The sequence below is a fragment of the Plectropomus leopardus genome, chromosome 4, assembly GCF_026936395.1.
Source record: "Plectropomus leopardus strain MGB_pleo_1.0 chromosome 4, ASM2693639v1, whole genome shotgun sequence".
Classification (NCBI taxonomy): Eukaryota; Metazoa; Chordata; class Actinopteri; order Perciformes; family Serranidae; genus Plectropomus; species Plectropomus leopardus.
The window spans coordinates 917,501-939,547 of record NC_142179.1 but is presented as its reverse complement, the minus strand read 5'-3'; the positions used below and the strand labels follow the sequence as shown (position 1 = coordinate 939,547).

General features: G+C 43.0%; 1 protein-coding gene across 3 annotated transcripts in view; it reads right to left on the bottom strand.

The window, feature by feature from the left end:
- entr1 (endosome associated trafficking regulator 1) overlaps positions 1-22,047 on the bottom strand; it is a 46,116-nt gene that overhangs the window by 21,744 nt on the left and 2,325 nt on the right. Inside the window, exons 3-8 of one of the 3 annotated variants that reach the window (XM_088076148.1) lie at positions 15,664-15,762; positions 14,599-14,696; positions 12,156-12,306; positions 9,930-10,003; positions 9,731-9,842; positions 8,719-8,781 (exon numbers count right to left, since the gene is read on the bottom strand). In XM_088076148.1, the coding sequence (XP_087932274.1) occupies positions 8,719-8,781; positions 9,731-9,842; positions 9,930-10,003; positions 12,156-12,306; positions 14,599-14,696; positions 15,664-15,762 (597 nt within the window). The remainder of the gene's footprint in view (positions 1-8,718; positions 8,782-9,730; positions 9,843-9,929; positions 10,004-12,155; positions 12,307-14,598; positions 14,697-15,663; positions 15,763-22,047) is intronic. The other 2 variants (XM_088076149.1, XM_088076150.1) reach the window with 2 other exon arrangements.

Sequence of the window (22,047 nt, the reverse complement as noted above, 5' to 3'; positions counted from 1 at the left end):
CCAAAAAGCAAAGGCTATAGTAAGGCAAAAACGTCAAAAAATGACATGTCCAGAAAATTGCTGAAAACAGCTTAAAACTGCATGAAATAGCGTGCCAAAACACGCCATAGCAAAGAATGTTGCAAAAATTGCCAAAAACACGATAAAACGGAACGTCGAAAAAATGACCAAAAAAGCAAGGCTATAGTAAGGCAAAAACGTCAAAAAATGACATGTCCCAAAAACTGCTAAAAACCACTCAAAACTGCATAAAATAGCGTGCTAAAACACGCCATAACTACAAATGTTGCAAAATGGTCAAAACGCGATAAAATGTTATGTCGAAAAAATGACCAAAAAGCAAGGCTATAGTAAGGCAAAACGTCAAAAATGACATGTCCCAAAAATTGCTGAAAACAGCTTAAAACTGCATGAAATAGCGTGCCAAAACACGCCATAGCAAAGAATGTTGCAAAAGTGGTAAAAAAGTTGATAAAATGTAATGTTGAAAAAATGACCAAAGAAAGCAAGGCTATAGTAAGGCAAAAACGTCAAAAAATGACATGTCCCAAAAACTGCTGCAAACAGGTTAAAACTGCATGAAATACCGTGCAGAAACATGCCATAGCAAAGAATCTTGCAAAAATAGTCAAAAATACGATAAAATGGCATGTCAAAAAAAATGACCAAAGAAAGCAAGGCTATAGTAAGGCAAAACGTCAAAAATGACATGTCCCAAAAATTGCTGAAAACAGCTTAAAACTGCATGAAATAGTGTGCCAAAACACGCCATAGCAAAGAATGTTGCAAAAGTGGTAAAAAAGTTGATAAAATGTCATGTCGAAAAAATGACCAAAGAAAGCAAGGCTATAGTAAGACAAAAACGTCAAAAAATGACATGTCCCAAAAACTGTCGAAAACAACTTAAAAGTGCATGAAATAGCGCGCCAAAACATGCCATAACAAAGAATGTTGCAAAAATTGCCAAAAACACGATACAATGGCATGTCGAAAAAATGACCAAAAAAGCAAGGCTATAGTAAGGCAAAAATGTCACAAAATGACATGTCCCAAAAATTGCTGAAAACAGCTTAAAACTGCATGAAATAGCGTACAAAACACGCCATAGCAAAGAATGTTGCAAAATGGTAAAAAGATGATAAAACGGAACGTCAAAAAATGACCAAAGAAAGCAAGGCTATAGTAAGGCAAAACGTCAAAAATGACATGTTCCAATAACTGTCGAAAACAGCCTAAAACTGCATAAAATAGCGTGCTAAAACACGCCATAAGTACAAATGTTGCAAAAATGGTCAAAAACGCGATAAAATGTCATGTCGAAAAAATGACCAAAAAAGTAAGGCTATAGTATGGCAAAAATGTCAAAAATGACATGTCCCAAAATTGCCAAAAACAGCTTAAAACTGCATGAAAGAGCGTGCCAAAACACGCCATAGCAAAGAATGTTGCAAAAATTGCCAAAAACACGATAAAATGGCATGTCGAAAAAATGACCAAAAAAGCAAGGCTATAGTAAGGCAAAAACGTCAAAAAATGACATGTCCCAAAAACTGCTAAAAACCACTCAAAACTGCATAAAATAGTGTGCCAAAACACGCCATAACTACAAATGTTGCAAAAATGGTCAAAAACGCGATAAAATGGCATGTCGAAAAAATGACCAAAAAAGCAAGGCTATAGTAAGGCAAAAACGTCAAAAAATGACATGTCCAGAAAATTGCTGAAAACAGCTTAAAACTGCATGAAATAGCGTGCCAAAACACGCCATAGCAAAGAATGTTGTAAAAATGGTAAAAAAGATGATGAAATGTCATGTCGAAAAAATGACCAAAGAAAGCAAGGCTATAGTATGGCAAAAACGTCAAAAAAATTACATGTCCCAAAAACTGTCGAAAACAGCTTAAAAGTGCATGAAATAGCGTGCCAAAACACGCCATAGCAAAGAATGTTGCAAAAGTGGTAAAAAAGTTGATAAAATGTCATGTTGAAAAAATGACCAAAGAAAGCAAGGCTATAGTAAGGCAAAACGCCAAAAATGACATGTCCCAAAAATTGCTGAAAACAGCTTAAAACTGCATGAAATAGTGTGCCAAAACACGCCATAGCAAAGAATGTTGCAAAAGTGGTAAAAAAGTTGATAAAATGTCATGTCGAAAAAATGACCAAAGAAAGCAAGGCTATAGTAAGACAAAAACGTCAAAAAATGACATGTCCCAAAAACTGTCGAAAACAACTTAAAAGTGCATGAAATAGCGTGCCAAAACACGCCATAGCAAAGAATGTTGCAAAAATGGTAAAAAAGATGATAAAACGGAACGTCGAAAAAATGACCAAAGAAAGCAAGGCTATAGTAAGGCAAAAACGTCAAAAAATGACATGTTCCAATAACTGTCGAAAACAGCCTAAAACTGCATAAAATAGCGTGCTAAAACACGCCATAAGTACAAATGTTGCAAAAATGGTCAAAAACGCGATAAAATGTCATGTCGAAAAAATGACCAAAAAAGTAAGGCTATAGTATGGCAAAAATGTCAAAAAATGACATGTCCCAAAAATTGCCAAAAACAGCTTAAAACTGCATGAAAGAGCGTGCCAAAACACGCCATAGCAAAGAATGTTGCAAAAATTGCCAAAACACGATACAATGGCAGGTCGAAAAAATGACCAAAAAGCAAGGCTATAGTAAGGCAAAAGCGTCAAAAAATGACATGTCCCAAAAATTGCTGAAAACAGCTTAAAACTGCATGAAATAGCGCGCCAAAACACGCCATAGCAAAGAATGTTGCAAAAATGGTAAAAAAGATGATAAAATGTCATGTTGAAAAAATGACCAAAGAAAGCAAGGCTATAGTAAGGCAAAAACGTCAAAAAATGACATGTTCCAATAACTGTCGAAAACAGCCTAAAACTGCATAAAATAGCGTGCCAAAACACGCCATAAGTACAAATGTTGAAAAAATGGTCAAAAACACGATAAAATGGCACGTCGAAAAAATGACCAAAGAAAGCAAGGCTATAGTAAGGCAAAAACATCAAAAAATGACATGTCCCAAAAACTGCTAAAAACCACTCAAAACTGCATAAAATAGTGTGCCAAAACACGCCATAACTACAAATGTTGCAAAAATGGTCAAAAACGCGATAAAATGTCATGTCGAAAAAATGACCAAAGAAAGCAAGGCTATAGTAAGGCAAAAAAGTCAAAAAATGACATGTCCCAAAAACTGTCAAAAACAACTTAAAAGTGCATGAAATAGCGTACAAAACATGCCATAGCAAAGAATGTTGCAAAATTGCCAAAACACGATACAATGACATGTCGAAAAAATGACCAAAAAGCAAGGCTATAGTAAGGCAAAACGATCAAAAATGACATGTCCAGAAAATTGCTGAAAACAGCTTAAAACTGCATGAAATAGCGTGCCAAAACACGCCATAGCAAAGAATGTTGCAAAAATGGTAAAAAAGATGATAAAATGTCATGTCGAAAAAATGACCAAAGAAAGCAAGGCTATAGTATGGCAAAAACGTCAAAAAATGACATGTCCCAAAAACTGTCGAAAACAACTTAAAAGTGCATGAAATAGCGTGCCGAAACATGCCATAGCAAAGAATGTTGCAAAAATTGCCAAAAACACGATACAATGGCATGTCGAAAAAATGACCAAAAAAGCAAGGCTATAGTAAGGCAAAAAAGTCAAAAAATGGCATGTCCCAAAAACTGCTAAAAAACACTCAAAACTGCATAAAATAGCGTGCCAAAACATGCCATAACTACAAATGTTGCAAAAATGGTAAAAAAGATGATAAAACGGAACGTCGAAAAAATGACCAAAGAAAGCAAGGCTATAGTAAGGCAAAAACGTCAAAAAATGACATGTTCCAATAACTGTCGAAAACAGCTTAAAAGTGCATGAAATAGCGTGCCGAAACACGCCATAGCAAAGAATGTTGCAAAAGTGGTAAAAAAGTTGATAAAATGTCATGTTGAAAAAATGACCAAAGAAAGCAAGGCTATAGTAAGGCAAAAACGTCAAAAAATGACATGTCCCAAAAATTGCTGAAAACAGCTTAAAACTGCATGAAATAGTGTGCCAAAACACGCCATAGCAAAGAATGTTGCAAAAGTGGTAAAAAAGTTGATAAAATGTCATTTCGAAAAAATGACCAAAGAAAGCAAGGCTATAGTAAGACAAAAATGTCAAAAAATGACATGTCCCAAAAACTGTCGAAAACAACTTAAAAGTGCATGAAATAGCGTGCCAAAACACGCCATAGCAAAGAATGTTGCAAAAATGGTAAAAAAGATGATAAAACGGAACGTCGAAAAAATGACCAAAGAAAGCAAGGCTATAGTAAGGCAAAAACGTCAAAAAATGACATGCTCCAATAACTGTCGAAAACATCCTAAAACTGCATAAAATAGCGTGCTAAAACACGCCATAAGTACAAATGTTGCAAAAATGGTCAAAAACGCGATAAAATGTCATGTCGAAAAAATGACCAAAAAAGTAAGGCTATAGTATGGCAAAAATGTCAAAAAATGACATGTCCCAAAAATTGCCAAAAACAGCTTAAAACTGCATGAAAGAGCGTGCCAAAACACGCCATAGCAAAGAATGTTGCAAAAATTGCCAAAAACACGATACAATGGCAGGTCGAAAAAATGACCAAAAAAGCAAGGCTATAGTATGGCAAAAGCGTCCAAAAATGACATGTCCCAAAAATTGCTGAAAACAGCTTAAAACTGCATGAAATAGCGCGCCAAAACACGCCATAGCAAAGAATGTTGCAAAAATGGTAAAAAAGATGATAAAATGTCATGTCGAAAAAATGACCAAAGAAAGCAAGGCTATAGTAAGGCAAAAACGTCAAAAAATGACATGTTCCAAAAACTGTCGAAAACAGCCTAAAACTGCATGAAATAGCGTGCTAAAACACGACATAAGTACAAATGTTGAAAAAATGGTCAAAAACAAGATAAAATGGCACGTTGAAAAAATGACCAAAGAAAGCAAGGCTATAGTAAGGCAAAAATGTCAAAAAATGACATGTCCCAAAAACTGCTAAAAACCACTCAAAACTGCATAAAATAGTGTGCCAAAACACGCCATAACTACAAATGTTGCAAAAATGGTCAAAAACGCGATAAAATGTCATGTCGAAAAAATGACCAAAGAAAGCAAGGCTATAGTAAGGCAAAAACGTCAAAAAATGACATGTCCCAAAAACTGTCGAAAACAACTTAAAAGTGCATGAAATAGCGTGCCGAAACATGCCATAGCAAAGAATGTTGCAAAAATTGCCAAAAACACGATACAATGACATGTCGAAAAAATGACCAAAAAAGCAAGGCTATAGTAAGGCAAAAACGTCAAAAAATGACATGTCCAGAAAATTGCTGAAAACAGCTTAAAACTGCATGAAATAGCGTGCCAAAACACGCCATAGCAAAGAATGTTGCAAAAATGGTAAAAAAGATGATAAAATGTCATGTCGAAAAAATGACCAAAGAAAGCAAGGTTATAGTATGGCAAAAACATCAAAAAATGACATGTCCCAAAAACTGTCAAAAACAACTTAAAAGTGCATGAAATAGCGTGCCGAAACATGCCATAGCAAAGAATGTTGCAAAAATTGCCAAAAACACGATACAATGGCATGTCGAAAAAATGACCAAAAAAGCAAGGCTATAGTAAGGCAAAAAAGTCAAAAAATGGCATGTCCCAAAAACTGCTAAAAAACACTCAAAACTGCATAAAATAGCGTGCCAAAACATGCCATAACTACAAATGTTGCAAAAATGGTAAAAAAGATGATAAAACGGAACGTCGAAAAAATGACCAAAGAAAGCAAGGCTATAGTAAGGCAAAAACGTCAAAAAATGACATGTTCCAATAACTGTCGAAAACAGCCTAAAACTGCATAAAATAGCGTGCTAAAACACGCCATAAGTACAAATGTTGCAAAAATGGTCAAAAACGCGATAAAATGTCATGTCGAAAAAATGTCATGTCGAAAAAATGACCAAAAAAGTAAGGCTATAGTAAGGCAAAAACGTCAAAAAATGACGTCCCAAAAATTGCCGAAAACAGCTTACAACTGCATGAAATAGCATGCCAAAACACGCCATAGCAAAGAATGTTGTAAAAATTGCCAAAAACACAATACAATGGCATGTCGAAAAAATGACCAAAAAAGCAAGGCTATAGTAAGGCAAAAACGTCAAAAAAAATGAAATGTCCCAAAAACTGCTAAAAACAACTCAAAACTGCATAAAATAGCGTGCCAAAACACGCCATAACTACAAATGTTGAAAAAATGGTCAAAAACACGATAAAATGGCATGTCGAAAAAATGACCAAAAAAGCAAGCCTATAGTAAGGCAAAAACGTCAAAAAATGACATGTCCCAAAAATTGCCGAAAACAGCTTAAAACTGCATGAAATAGCGTGCCAAAACACACCATAGCAAAGAATGTTGCAAAAATTGCCAAAAACACGATACAATGGCATGTCGGAAAAATGACCAAAAAAGAAAGGCTATAGTAAGGCAAAAACGTCAAAAAATGACATGTCCCAAAAACTGCTAAAAACCACTCAAAACTGCATAAAATAGAGTGCCAAAACACGCCATAACTACAAATGTTGAAAAAATGGTCAAAAACACGATAAAATGGCAATTCGAAAAAATGACCAAAGAAAGCAAGGCTATAGTAAGGCAAAAACATCAAAATATGACATGTCCCAAAAACTGCCCAAAACAGCTTAAAACTGTATAAACTAGCATGCCAAAACACGCCATAGCAAAGAATGTTGTAAAAAGGGTCAAAAACACGATAAAATGGCACGTCGAAAAAATGACCAAAGAAAGCAAGGCTATAGTAAGGCAAAAACGTCAAAAAATGACATGTTCCAATAACTGTCGAAAACAGCCTAAAACTGCATAAAATAGCGTACTAAAACACGGCATAAGTACAAATGTTGCAAAAATGGTCAAAAACGCGATAAAATGTCATGTCAAAAAAATGACCAAAGAAAGCAAGGCTATAGTAAGGCAAAAACGTCAAAAAATGACATGTCCCAAAAACTGTTGAAAACTTTCAAACTGCATTTTTTTGCCACGCTAAATTGTGACGTTTTTGGTCTTTTTTGGACATTGTATGTGAAGAAGTCACTTTCGGACACTATTGGGACATTTTCGTCCTACTACACTATGCAGTTTTTGGCCATTTGTTTGACATGCTAAGTCATTTTGGTTTTTTGGTCTTTTTGTCATCATTGTATGCTATGGCACGACTCTACAAGCTACAATAAGTCGTTTTCAGCCATTTTTGTGACATGTCGAAATTGACATTTTTTGCCATACTTGTTTGTGTGACGTGTGTCTATAAGATATAATATGTCGTTTTAAACCATTTTTTGGAATGTCAATGGTTGACTTTTTCGACATACTATATTGTGGGGTTGTCTGCAATTTCTTTGACACACTAAATTATGACTCTTTTGGCATTTTTTCCCAGTCTATTCACAATGACGCGTCTCTACAAGTTATAATATGTAATTTAAATCAATCTTTGGATGAAATCTGACATTTTTCGACATAATATCGTATGCCGTTGTAGGCTAACCTTTTCAGCATTTGTAAATTTTGTAAATTTTTTTGTAAATTTTTCTAAATTTGTATACTTTGATGCTTCCTACAAGTTATGTCATTTTGAGGCATTTTTTGGACATGTCAAAATTTGACATTTTTCAACATGCTGTACTATGACTTTCTTCGACATCTTATACTATGACATTTTTCGACATTGAAAAGTTTTTTAATTTTTAAACATACTGTACCATGGCGTGTTTCGACATGCTATACTATGAAGTTTTTCAACATAAAAAAGGATGACTTTCTCGGACCATTTTTCTATGGCGTGTCTCAACATTTTTCGACACGCTATGACGTTTTTCCATATCAAAAAGGTCGTTTTTTTAAAGTATTTTTCACCATACTTTTTCTGACCATTTTTCGGCATGCTATTCTATGGCGTCCTTCGATGTAAAAAAGGTTGATTTTTTGGGACCATTTTCTGACATGCTATAGTCTGGTGATATTCAACATGCTATACTATTGACGCTTTTCAATGTAAAAAAGGTTGACTTTTTTCAGTCCATTTATCGACATGCTATACTGTGACGCTTTTCCACATCGAAAAGGTCAAGTATTTTTAGTATTTTTCGACATACTATACTCTGGCACGATTCGACATGCTATACTCTGACGTTCTTTGAAGTCGAAAAGGTAGACTTTTTGGAACCACCACCAAATGCTATGACGTGTTTCGACATGCTGCACTATGACATTTTTCAATGTAAAAACAGCTGTTTTTCTGACCATTTTTCAACTATACCATGGCGTGATTCGAGATGCTATACTATTGACGTTTTTCTACGTAAAAAAGGTCAACTATTTTTCGACATATTATAGCATGGTGTGTTTCAACATATATATTACGACGTACAACAATATACTTCTCTGATGTTTTTTCCATGATTTGCAGAAACATACGACACTATGACGTGTTGTCGTGAATAGTACACTATGAGGTTTTCACGTGATTTCCAACAGCATACTATACTAAGACAATTTTTTTGAGATTTTCAAAGACATTCAATAGTAACCGGAGACATCTCATATTTTGACCCTTTTACAAAACTCCCGTCTCACCTGCAGCTGCTGCAGCTCCATCCTCAGTTTAGAAACACAGCTCTCTGCTTTCACCGCCCGCTTCTGAGAGAGAGACAGAGAGACAGAGAGACAGAGAGACAGAGAGACAGAGAGACAGAGAGACAGAGAGACAGACACACAGAGAGACAGAGAGACAGAGAGACAGAGACACAGAGACACAGAGAGACAGACACACAGAGAGACAGAGAGACAGAGAGACAGAGAGACAGACACACAGAGAGACAGAGACACAGAGAGACAGACACACAGAGAGACAGAGAGACAGAGACAGACACACAGAGAGACAGAGAGACAGAGACACAGAGACACAGAGAGACAGACACACAGAGAGACAGAGAGACAGAGACACAGAGAGACAGAGAGACAGAGACAGACACACAGAGAGACAGAGACACAGAGAGACAGAGAGACAGACACACAGAGAGACAGAGAGACAGACACACAGAGAGACAGAGAGACAGAGAGACAGACACACAGAGAGACAGAGAGACAGACACACAGAGAGACAGAGAGACAGACACACAGAGAGACAGAGAGACAGACAGTCAGAGAGACAGACGGTCAGAGAGACAGAGAGACAGACGGTCAGAGAGACAGACGGTCAGAGAGACAGAGACAGACACACAGAGAGACAGACGGTCAGAGAGACAGAGAGACAGACACACAGAGAGACAGACGCTCAGAGAGACAGAGAGACAGACGGTCAGAGAGACAGAGAGACAGAGAGACAGACGGTCAGAGAGACAGACGGTCAGAGAGACAGAGACAGACACACAGAGAGACAGACGGTCAGAGAGACAGAGAGACAGAGAGACAGACGGTCAGAGAGACAGAGAGACAGACATTCAGAGAGACAGACACAGACAGACAGAATGAGTCAAAGATGAGACGGGACGTAGAGACGGTTCTGTGTTCCCCATGAAGTCTCTTAAAGGTACAGTCACACAGATCTGGTCTCCGGCGCTGGTTTCTGGTTTTTAGGGTTCCTCACCGTCATCAGGTGCAGGTTCTGCTCCACAGAGTGAACCATGCTCTCCAGATCCTGGGCCTCCTTCTCCTCCTGACGCCTCCTCTGGAGGAGCTCCTCCGACAGCTCCGCCACCCTGACGGGGAGGACAGAGGCGTGACGGATAAATGCTCCGATGTCACCGACGGCGACTCTGATTGGTGCTGGCTTCTGATTGGCTCACCTGCGTTCGTTAAGCTCTGACCTCCTCTGCAGCTCCCTGATGGACCTCCTCAGAGACACGTTCTCCTCCTTCAGCTGACACACAGACAGAGTTCCTTTATTTTATTTTAATAATCTGTTTATTTATTTTCTCCCTGTTAAAGGTTTTTTTGGGGGGAGTTTTCCTGAGTCTCTGTGAGGGTCAAAGGTCAGAGGGACGGTGTCTGCTGTCCTCTGATTTTTGAGAATGAGCTTTATGAATAAAATTAACTTGATATTCAACTGACTGTTTTCTGTCCTTATAAATAAAGCAATAACTGTAGAATCGTTCAGATCTTTTCAAAATGTGTAAAATCTTCATAAGTTGAAATCAAACTAAAACAATAAATCAAAAACTCTTCTGCACCGTCAACACGCTAAAGATCAGCAGTCACGCAGCGCAGCTCCAGACTTTCAGCGCTTAGATGTAAATGCCTCAAACAGCAGCTGAAAAATGTAGATTCAAAACTTTTCCAAAAACATTCTGTTCGTTCTGAACTATTTCCAAGCTGGAAAACTGTTTTTCTAATTTCATAACTTTCCAGGAATTTTTCATGAGTGTGGAAGAAGCAGAAAGAGACGGATTCAGAGTGTCGTCCAACTCAACCCTCATTACAGGGCTCAGACTCATTTTTCCAGGACTTTTCCAGGACTTTTCCAGGACTTTGAGTTAAATTCCTTCTCTGAACTTCCATCGATACTCCTCATTGGTTCTTTTTCATCACTATTAAACAGCTTCTTAAATATATATTATTAAAATAATGAACTCAGAATGGTTTTAGAACTTTAAATGTAATTTAGGGACTGTTTATTATTTAGGGGGGGGGGGGCAGGTCAAATCTTTAAGTCCTGGGGAGGGACTGATGCTTTTATTTTGGCATTAGGGAGGGACAGACATCTTTAAGTGGATGTATTTTATTTTATTTTACTGATAAATAAAAAAAGTTGGTTTGGACATGTTTTTCAAAACATCTTGGTGATTATTTTAAGAATTTTTAAGCACGTTTTTTGTGTTTTTTAAAGAAAAATAAAAAATAAAAACATACACAGACACACACACACACACACAGACACACACACACAGACACACACACACACACACACACACACACACGCACACAGTACACACAAACACAGACACATAAACACACACACACACACACACACAGACACACACACACACACACAGACACACAGACACACAGACACACACAGACACAGACACAGACACACACACACACACACACACAGACACACACACACACACACACACACACACAAACAAAGACACACACACACAGACACACAGACACACACACACACACAGACACAGACACACACAGACACACACATACACACACACACAGACACACACACACACACACACACACACACAGACACAGACACACACACACAAAAACACACACACACAGACACACACACACACACACACACACACACAGACACAGACACAGACACAGACACACACACACAAACAACCACACACACACACACACACGCACACACACACACACACACACAGACAAACACACACACACACACACACACACACACACACACACACACACACACACACACACAGACACAGACACAGACACACACACACAAACAACCACACACACAGACACACACACACACACAGACACAGACACACACACAGACACACACACACACACACACACACACACACACACACACACACACACACACACACACACACACACACACACACACACACAGACACACAGACACACACACACACACACAGACACAGACACACACACACACAAACAACCACACACACAGACACACACACACACACACAGACACAGACACAGACACACACACACAAACAACCACACACACACACACACACACAGACACACACACACACACACAGACACAGACACACACATAGACACACACACACACACACACACACACACACACACACACACACACACACACACACACACACACACACACACACACACACACAAACAACCACACACACAGACACACACACAGACACACACACACACACACAGACACAGACACACACATAGACACACACACACACACACACACACACACACACACACACACACACACACACACACACACACTCGGCTGCTGGTTTATGAATCTGAATATTTTCTGGCGTACAAACATTTGAATAAACACAAACCTGTTGTATGTGGCTGCTCCTCCCGCTCCTCCTCCTGCAGGAGGTGACCGGCTCAGCAATGGAGGTCTCATCGTCTCCTTCGTAGTTCTCTCCTCCTCCTCCTGCTCCTCCTCCTGCTCCTCCCTGCTGGACTTCAGGTTTGGAGGAGAACCTGCAGTCCGAAATGCGGAGACAAAGTTGAAAGCTGCAGATTTTGAGGAAATCTCCTTTTCATTTAATTTAACCCTTTAGTGCCACTTTAATATCACACACACACACACACACACACACACACACACACACACACACACATATCACTGCACACAAAATGTGCTTTTCAAAATCAAGCTTCAATAAACATTATACAGTAATATGATTTTTTACTTTGATTGAGTTTATTTTTTAACCAACATCAGTCCTGATCAGGAATATCAAATATTCATTAATTTGCTGAATTTTAACCCTTTAAATGCCAGGTTTTTGTCATGATGGCACTATGTTTTTAAATGAAATGATGAATGATGTTAGTCTCCTCCTCCTCAGTGTGTGAGTGTAGCTGCTGACAGTCTGGGATATGTCAGTGTGTGAGTGTAGCTGCTGACAGTCTGGGATATGTCAGTGATCAGCAGCTACATTGACTGTGACAGGTCACCTAGTGGAAATAGCATGTATTTCCTCCATCCATCCATCGTCTACCGGAGTCGGGTCGCGGGGGCAGCAGCCTAAGCAGGGAAACCCAGACTTCCCTCTCCCTGGCCACTTCGTCCAGCTCTTCCCGGAGGATCCTGAGGCGTTCCCAGGCCAGCTGTGAGACATAGTCTGTCCAGCGTGTCCTGGGTCTTCCCCGGGGCTGTCTTCCGGTGGGACGTGTCCTGAACACCTCACCCAGGAGGTGTCCTGGAGGCATCCTAATTAGATGCCCGAGCCACCTCATCTGGCTCTTCTCGACACGGAGGAGCAGCGGCTCTACTCCGAGCTCCTCCTGGATGACCGAGCTTCTCGCCCTGTCTCTAAGGGAGAGCCCAGCCACCCTACGGAGGAAGCTCATTTCGGCCGCTTGTACCCGCGATCTCGTTCTTTCGGTCACTACCCAAAGCTCGTGACCATAGGTGAGGGTAGGAACGAAGATCGACCGGTAAATCGAGAGCTTTGCCTTTCGGCTCAGCTCCCTCTTCACCTCGACAGACCGGTGCAGAGTCCGCATTACTGCAGACGCCGCACCGATCCGCCTGTCGATCTCCAGCTCCATCCTTCCCTCACTCGTGAACAAGACCCCGAGGTACTTAAACTCCTCCACTTGGGGCAGGATCTCCTCCCTGATATGGAGGGGGCACGCCACCCTTTTCCGGCTGAGAACCATGGCCTCGGATTTGGAGGTGCTGATTCTCATCCCAGCCGCTTCACACTCGGCTGCGAACCGATCCAGTGAGAGCTGAAGGTCACGGCCTGATGAAGCCGACAGGACCACATCATCTGCAAAAAGCAGCGACCCATTCCTGAGGTCACCAACCGGACCCCCTCAACGCCCTGACTGCGCTTAGAAATTCTGTCCATGAACAGAATCGGGCTGCCCTGGCGGAGTCCAACCCTCACTGGAAACGAATCTGACTTACTGCGGGTAATGCGGACCAGGCTCCTGCATACAGGGAACAGACGGCCCGTAAGCTATACTCCCGGAGAACCCCCCACAGGACTCCCCGAGGGACATGGTCGAATTCCTTTTCCAAGTCCACAAAGCACATGTGGACTGGTTGGGCAAACTCCCATGCACCCTCAAGGATCCTGCCAAGGGTCCAGAGCTAGTCCACATTTCCATGACCAGGACGAAAACCGCATTGCTCCTCCTGAATCCAAGGTTCGCCTATCTTGCGGACCCTCCTCTCCAGTACCCCCAAGTAGCACCTTACCAGGGAGGCGGAGCAGTGTGATCCCCCTGTAGTTGGAACACACCCTCCGGTCCCCCTTCTTAAAAAGAGGGACCACCACCCTGGTCTGCCGTTCCAGAGGCTCTCCAGAGTCACGGGAAGGAGGTCCCACGTTGCGTCTTCAGGCTGTACTCAGCTGGGCCCCATGGGTAAAGGCCCGGTCACCAGGCGCTCGCCATCGAGCCCTACCGCCAGGCCTGGCTCCAGGGGGGGCCCCAGTAACCCCTGTCCGGGCGAGGGAAATTTTGGACCATTAATGTGTTTCATCATAAGGACTCTGGTGAGCCAAACTTTGTCTGGTCCCTCCCTTAGGACCTGTTTGCCATGAGCGACCCTACCAGGGGCATAAAGCCCCCGACAACTGAGACTCTAGGATCATTGGGACACGCAATCCTCTCCACTACAATACGGTGGTACCTCAAGGCCACGGTTTCTCCGACGGGCTCAAACCGCCACATGTGAGTCTGTTGTTGTTGTTTATTCTGTTAGAAGCTCCGCCTCTAAGAACAAACAACCAACCAGAAAGCAGCGTGACTCACCTAGTCTCCTCCTCGTCCTCGTCCTCGTCCTCCTCTTCTGTGCAGAGAGAGGAGGTGCTGTCCACACCTGACTGGAAGCTCCGCCCCCAATCCTCCTCCTGATTGGACAGACAGACAGAGGGACAGTTTGGGGACATCAGCTGTGCCCATTTTTTTCTGTCCTGAGGCAGAAAATAATCTGACATCACTGAGACTGAAAGTGTCTTCAGGCGATGTCTCTCAATGTGATGTCTGTTTCCATGGTGATATAAAAAAAAGGTGATTTATTGTGTCAGACCGACTAAACAGGACTTTTAACACTTTAACGCCTGGATCCTCATCAGTTTCCTTGTGCTACGTTCAGGTACCTTTGACAGATGTCTTAACCTCTGAAAGCTGAAAAATGTTGGTTCAAATTATTTTGAAAAACATTGAAAAAATGCAGTAAGCTACTGCAAAGTAACGACCTGCAAATAAAAACATAATTAAAACACAAAAAATGCTAAAAGGTGATAAAATCAACCCTAGGGATTATATGATGTCATCAAAAACTAGGGAAAAGTGTCGAGAAAATGTTCATTTTTTATTATATATACATATTTTAGCACTTTCTTTCATTTTCATGTTTGTTTCTGATTTTTACTTTTTTTTTTTGTTGCCTATTTTCTGACAATTTTCTTGTAACTTTTTATAAATGTCAAATTTTTTTCTTGCCGTTTTTTGTGAAGTTGCTCGTTGGCGTTTTCCTCTGTGAAAGAAATCAAGCCAATGAGCTCGAGTTTCAAAGGGTTAAAATCCTGTAAAAATGAAATCAGACTAAAGTTGGATTAATACGCCAAGATCATGTGACAGGAAGTGGAGTTCCTCCATCAGTGGGACTCTGACTGTACTCGGCATTGTGAGGCCTCCTTCCGCGGTTAGAGACAGGGACTGTTCGTTATTTATGAGGGGGGAAGAGGAGCTGCATTAAAACAATGTCAGCTCTGAGGAGGGACATGTCTTTGTCATTTTGTCTCAGCTGAGAGACAGACAGCTTGAAAAGGTCTGAAAGATGTCAGTGATGATGTCAGTGGTGATGTCACCTACCTGAGGTACCTGATGTACCTGAGGAGCCAGAGAGGGCTCAGAGAAGAAACAACTCCTGACCTCAGGGTCAAAGGTCACACTACCGACGTCAAACAGCCTCTGAGAGACAGAGAGACAGAGAGAGAGAGAGAGAGTGAGACAGAGACAGAAAGAAAGAGAGAGACAGATGGACAGACAAAAAGAGACAGAGAGAGAGAGAGAGACGGACAGACAGAGACACAGATAGACAGATTTGATTTTAAAAGGACCTTTATTCCAAGTTGCTGCCTACTTACACAGTTGTCTTCTCAAGAAAAAAAGTACAATTCAAAGATTAAAGACCACAACAGCGAAGTCCAGCAAAGACACGATAAGTCGAAACAGATCAGAAACACATCAGAAAGACATCAAAAGTGGACCACCAATGAGTTCTCCTGAACCAAACAGAGCACCTCCCGCACCCCCCACATATCAACAAAAGTCTCAGTCCTGTTAAGCTGTAAAAACCCAAATCCACCCTGAGCCGAGCTGCCAGAGTCCCCTTTAGCACCTGAACCACGTCCTGTGACCCCTCACCTGTCACACGGCTCCTCCTTGAGCTCCAGATGGCCAGTGTGGGGTCAGTGTGTGTAAACCCTGAATCCAGTCCTGTACCTGTATAGACCCTGTCCTGTACCTGCCTGGACACCCTGAGGAGTCTGGAGCACTCAATCAACAGATGTTGAAGTGTTTCTGTATGTGAGCAGAATGGACAGCGGTCCCCTGGACCAGGATCCAGGTGCACCAGGTACCTGTTCCTAGCTATGGCCCCATGTACAATCCTCCACTGGAGGTCACCCGTCAGTTTATCAACGGGGGCTTTGTACAGGGACCGCCAACAGCCCAGAGGAGACAATCCAACGCCAAACTCTGTCCACCTCAACCCTTCACCCCTGCCAGCGAGCCTAAGTTTGAAACCTTCACACTGACATGATAGACGGCTTTTCTCCCCGCAGACTCAAAGTCTCCCAGCTCAGGGGTCCAAAGATACAGCAGGGTGTCTCCCTCATCCTGCCACTCCCCAACAGCAGGACAGACCGCCAGGGAAGGGAAGACGTACTCATATTCATCATCCCACTGGTCAGATAGAGTTCGGTCTGCAGGAAACTGAGGGCAGCTGGCAGGGAAGCACAGACCTCCTCCACCAGCCTGAGCAGCAGTCTGTCAGAACAGATACTGAGCAGCTCTGTTGGACGAGGGATGGACGTCTTCATCAGGTGACCCAGTTTGACATTGCCAGCCTCTCTCAGCCTGGATCTCAAGCTGACGGACAGCAGGACCGGAGAGGAGATGAAGCTGGTCCTGAAGAGGGGTTCCTCAAAGAGCCAAATCCTTGGTGTCTCCACAGCCTTCCGATGGAGCGTGAAAACCTGCCATGCCTTGAAAATGGACTCGTAAAAGGGCCTTAGACCACTAACGTCCAAGGACTGGGGCTGAAGCAGGAAGAGGTGTTTTTCCAGTCCTAAGCATCCAGTCCTCCTCAAGAGCAAACAGGAAGTGTCCATCCATGGCAGGCCAAAGCTGTACAGCAGTTTCTGTGCTGTTTACAGCCTGAAGGCTGTGATGCGAGATGCAATGTCCACCAGGCCCTGTCCTCCCTCCTGTACCGGCCGGTACAGTACTGCTGACCTCATCCAGTGCTGCCCTGACCAGAAGAAGTCCACAGCCGCCCTTTGAAACTCTTCAACCAGGCCCCTTGGTGGAGGCAGGACTATCGGTCTGTGCCAAAGGGTCGAGGCAACCCAGTTATTAGCGATCAGGACCCTGCCCCTGTAGGAAAGCTGCAGCAGCAGCCATTTCGACTTAGACAGTCTGACACACACCTCCTCCTGGACACCCTCCCAGTTCTTTCTCTGAAACTTTTCTGTTCCCAGAAAAAACCCTGAGACCTTCATGTCCTGTCGCCCCCAGCTGAGGTCTCCCAGTACCTTTGCAATTTGCCTATCTGCCTACCGCCCAACCAGCAAACCCTCACTTTTCGCCCAGTTCACTTTAGCTGAAGATGTCCTCCCAAACACCACTAAACTGTCAGCCAGGAGCTCCACATCCCTCTGATCTCTGACACAGACATTGATGTCATGCGCTTAGGCCGATGTCACCAATGAGGGACGCTGCAGCAAACCTGGTAGCGTGAGACCTGACAACCGAACTCTTAACCTGCACAAAAGGACCTGGAAGAGGGATCCCTCATCATCCTCTACCGCTCTTCCTGAGGTTTCTTCCTTTTTTTTCCCGTTCAGGGGTTCTTTTTCGGGAGTTTTTCCTTGGGTGATGTGAGGGTCTAAGGGCAGAGGGATGTCGTACACTGTAAAGCCCTCTGAGGTAGGGATGTCAACACCTACACGTGTAAACGGGTACACGGATAACAAATCATAACCGTTCAGAAAAATCAATAACCGTTTACACGTCATTTTTTCCTCTCCTCCTCCTCGTTCATTTCTCACCAATAGTATTTTTAGGGGTGATAATGTTGCCTGAAAGCTTAAGATAATAACATTAACTAACTATACACTTAAATGTTCCCACTAATGCAGTTATTGCATACATAATAGATGCACAGGTGGCAATGTTACGTTGATATTAAAAAAAAAACGCAGCCACAGCCAGTGTCGCGTCACTTCAAGTTGACTCGGGGCCGCACGGACAACAAGCAACAAGCGATGAACAAGCGGAGCTTAAAAAAATATATTGTACAAAAGAGAGCAATAGTTAAAACAATGATTGAAAAAGAAGGTTAAACCTTTTCCAGCTTTCACTTGTACGTTTTCTTGTCTGTCAAAATTGATGATTTTATTTTCATCTCATTTTACTTTCTGTCATAAGTAGGTCTAAGCCTTAAATGGTGAGATGGATTGCCTACTTTTTAAGTTCTGTTCGCTGAATAAACGTTTCTGTGTGATAGCTAACTGCTGGAATGGCTTTGATTTAATGAGATTAGGAGGTATTTGAATGGAGACAGAACCATCTAGTGGTTATATAGCGCAACTGTGATAGAAAAAGATCATAAATCGTGTAACCGGGTACACGTCGGTTAGAAGTCCCGTTTACACGTGTAGAAAAAATTGTAAACGTCGACACCCCTACTCTGAGGCGAACCATGTTTTGTGATAATGGGCTCTATAAATAAAACTGACTTGACTTGACAAAAAAGGTTCAATAGTTAAGGGGTTCAAGAGACCAGAGATGGGACATCCCTGTCTAATGCCTCTCTGATCCTGTACTGGACAGCTCAGCCCACTGCCCACCTTCAGCAAACAAAAAGTGTTCTTATACAGCAAACTCAACAGTGACATAAACCCATCTCCAAAACCAAAAAAAAGAAAACCATGATCGACCCTGTCAAACGCTTTTTCCTGATCCAGTGAATGACCACGACATCAATATTGTACAGTGTGCAAACATCAAATAAGTCCGTCATGAGGAAAAGATTGTCCATGATGGATCTGCTAAGTCCGTGTACGTCGCGGCCATTCGTTTTCTTATTTTGAGATTTCAAAATAAAAACGAAAAATAAACCATTTCCCGTTTTTTTCTGTGATAATACAAAATGAAAAGCGGAAAACGGGCCGTAATACATTATCCATTATCTGTTATCCAATTTAATTAGGTGTGTTTGTAAATGGAAATCAAAATTTAAATACACCCGTGGAAAACTTATTCTCGATTTCCTGTTCATTTTGGTTCCGTGACCCGGAAGTTGTACCACAAGCTAGCCAGAAAGAGAGGGCACGTCATCAGATGGCGTCAGAAAAAGTTTGCGCGGCCAGGCTCAGGACTCCGAGCGAGACATTACGACCACCTCTAATCCCTCTCTTTTATTTTACACGTAAAGTGGATATGGACAGTGCTACTTTTGTGCTCTATCGAGCAGGCAAGCGCCTCACTATTCAGGAGGAAGACATGTCTGTGGACAAGATATGCAGAATTTTTCAGGTAAGTCATCAACTAGAGTCCGCTAGTTCCGGGTCACGGAACCAAAATGAACAGGAAATCAAGAATAAGTTTTCCACGGGTGTATTTAAATTTTGATTTCCATTTACAAACACACCTAATTAAATTGGATAACGGATAATGGATAATGTATTACGGCCCGTTTTCCGCTTTTCATTTTGTATTATCACAGAAAAAAACGGGAAATGGTTTATTTTTCGTTTTTATTTTGAAATCTCAAAATAAGAAAACGAATGGCCGCGACGTACACGGACCCTGCTATATGACCAGTCCCTGTGAATTAATAAATCCATGAAGTGTTTCAGCCTGTCTGAGCACAGCAAAGCCACTGGTCTCCAGTTCTTTAGAAGAGCCAACTCCCCTTTTTTTGGCGGCAATGAGAGGACCACCTGGCGACAGGAAGCAGGTAACAGCCCCGTCTGAGAGCGATCCTGCAGCACCTCAAGCAGGTCAGCCCCTAGACACCCCCAGAAGTGCTTATAAAAGTCTACAGGCAGTCCATCCAGACCAGGAGCCATGTGACCCACAGCGGCAGTGAGCTCCTCCAGAGAGATGTCCAGCACCGCTCTGCCGCCGGAGCCCAGCTGAGGAAGCCCTGCAGCAGCTCGTCCAGTCACTGCTACAGTCCTCCATCCTGAAGAGGGCGCTGCAGAACTCTACTGCATGCTGTCTCATCTGGACCGGGTCGGTCGTCACTGTCCCATCAGGAAGACAGAGACAGACCATCTGTTTGGCCTGAGAGACGGACCTCTCCAGGTTGAAGAAGTAGGAGGTGGGTGCGTCCATGTCTCTGATACTGATAAACCGTGACCTGACCAAAGCCCCTTCAGCTCTTTCGTGTAAAAAAGAACGTAATTCTGCTGAAGCCTCTGACTGTCTGCACTGCTGTGAGTCAATAAGGTGTTTTCCAATGACCTGATTTCATTTTCTAGACTGTCAATGACTTTCTTGACTCTCCCTGTAAAATGACTTGTGTACTGCTGACAGAAAACTCGTATATGTGCCTTTCCATCATCCACCACCGACTTAAAGAGGTAAAGTCCCTCTTCTGTCCAGTCTGGCTGCACTCACCCTACCATCTGACACCTTGACCCACGAGTACTGCCTCTCCTGGGGATGTTTGACCCTCCACACATCCACTACACCTGACCCGAGATGACGTGAGACAGGCAGGTGGATGACTGCAGATGAGGTTCCTCTCCTGTCCTCCTCAGCCTGATCACACTGCTTTAAAAACTGTTTCTGAAAAAGTTCCTGCGTGTCTGAACCCCGACTGGGAGCATAAATGTTTGATAAACAGAAAGACGCGTCCTGTATTTTTGCCCTGATCACTAAAGCCCTGCGTGCCTGAATCTCTGCAGTGAGAGGACATGTACATGAAGCCCTGGAGAAAATACAGCTGCTACACCTGCAGAGACATTAGTCCCATGAGACAGAAAAAACTGTCCCTTCCACCACAAACCCCAGTCTGTCTCTGTTCCTGTCACTGTGTTTCCTGTAGAAAAATGACATCTAATCTTTTCTGTGAGATCATCTACGTAATAACTGTCCTCTTCTGCCAGTCCCTCCCACCACTGATGTTTAAGGAGCCGACCCTGAGAGACAGGTGTCATAATCAGGCAGCAGAGACAGTAAGAGGACGATCACCCAGTGTAACAACATCATGACTTCACTTCTGTCCTCCAGTGAGACAGCCTGGCTGTCTCTGTCAGAACCAGCCTGCGGCTCCTCAGCCCGGCTGTCCATCTGCCCGCTGTGTCCCTCTCCTGCCTGGGCCTCGGTCTGCGGGAGGCCGCCGGCTCGAGGCGCCCCTCCCCCGGCCTGTGCGGACAAGCGATCCGCTTGTGTCCCACGTCTCCACACTCAAAACCTTTCATGCTGCCCGTGCTGGCAGACACGGTGAAATGTCCCTCTGCATGCCTCAGTCTGAACGAAGCCTCCAGAGTCTGTGATGGACACCTGTCTCCGGAGAGACTGAACATGTTCCAGCTTTTCACTCTTACAGCCCCACAGTCCGACAGCCGAAGCGCCTCACCGGGAATGAACGGGGGAACGCCGGAGACGGTGACCCGGGTCAGGGGCACGGCGAGCGGAGAGACCTGCAGGTAAACGCTATTCAGTGAGACGCCGCTCGCTATCAGCTCAGCCACAAAACACTTTCAGGAAAACTACCACACTGATCATCCCGGACCAATGAGACAGATGATCACGTCCAACACAATCTCCCACAGCGAGCAGAACTTTCTCAACGGGGACAGATGGGTCAGGCTGAAGACGCATGCCATGTCTCAGAGACAGGGACGGCGTCTCAGAGGATGCCATCTCTGCCGAAAAACTGCCACACAGCCAACACACAGCCAGCCAAACACCGAAAAAAAACCCACACCAAACTACTGCAAAAACTGCAAAGATCAC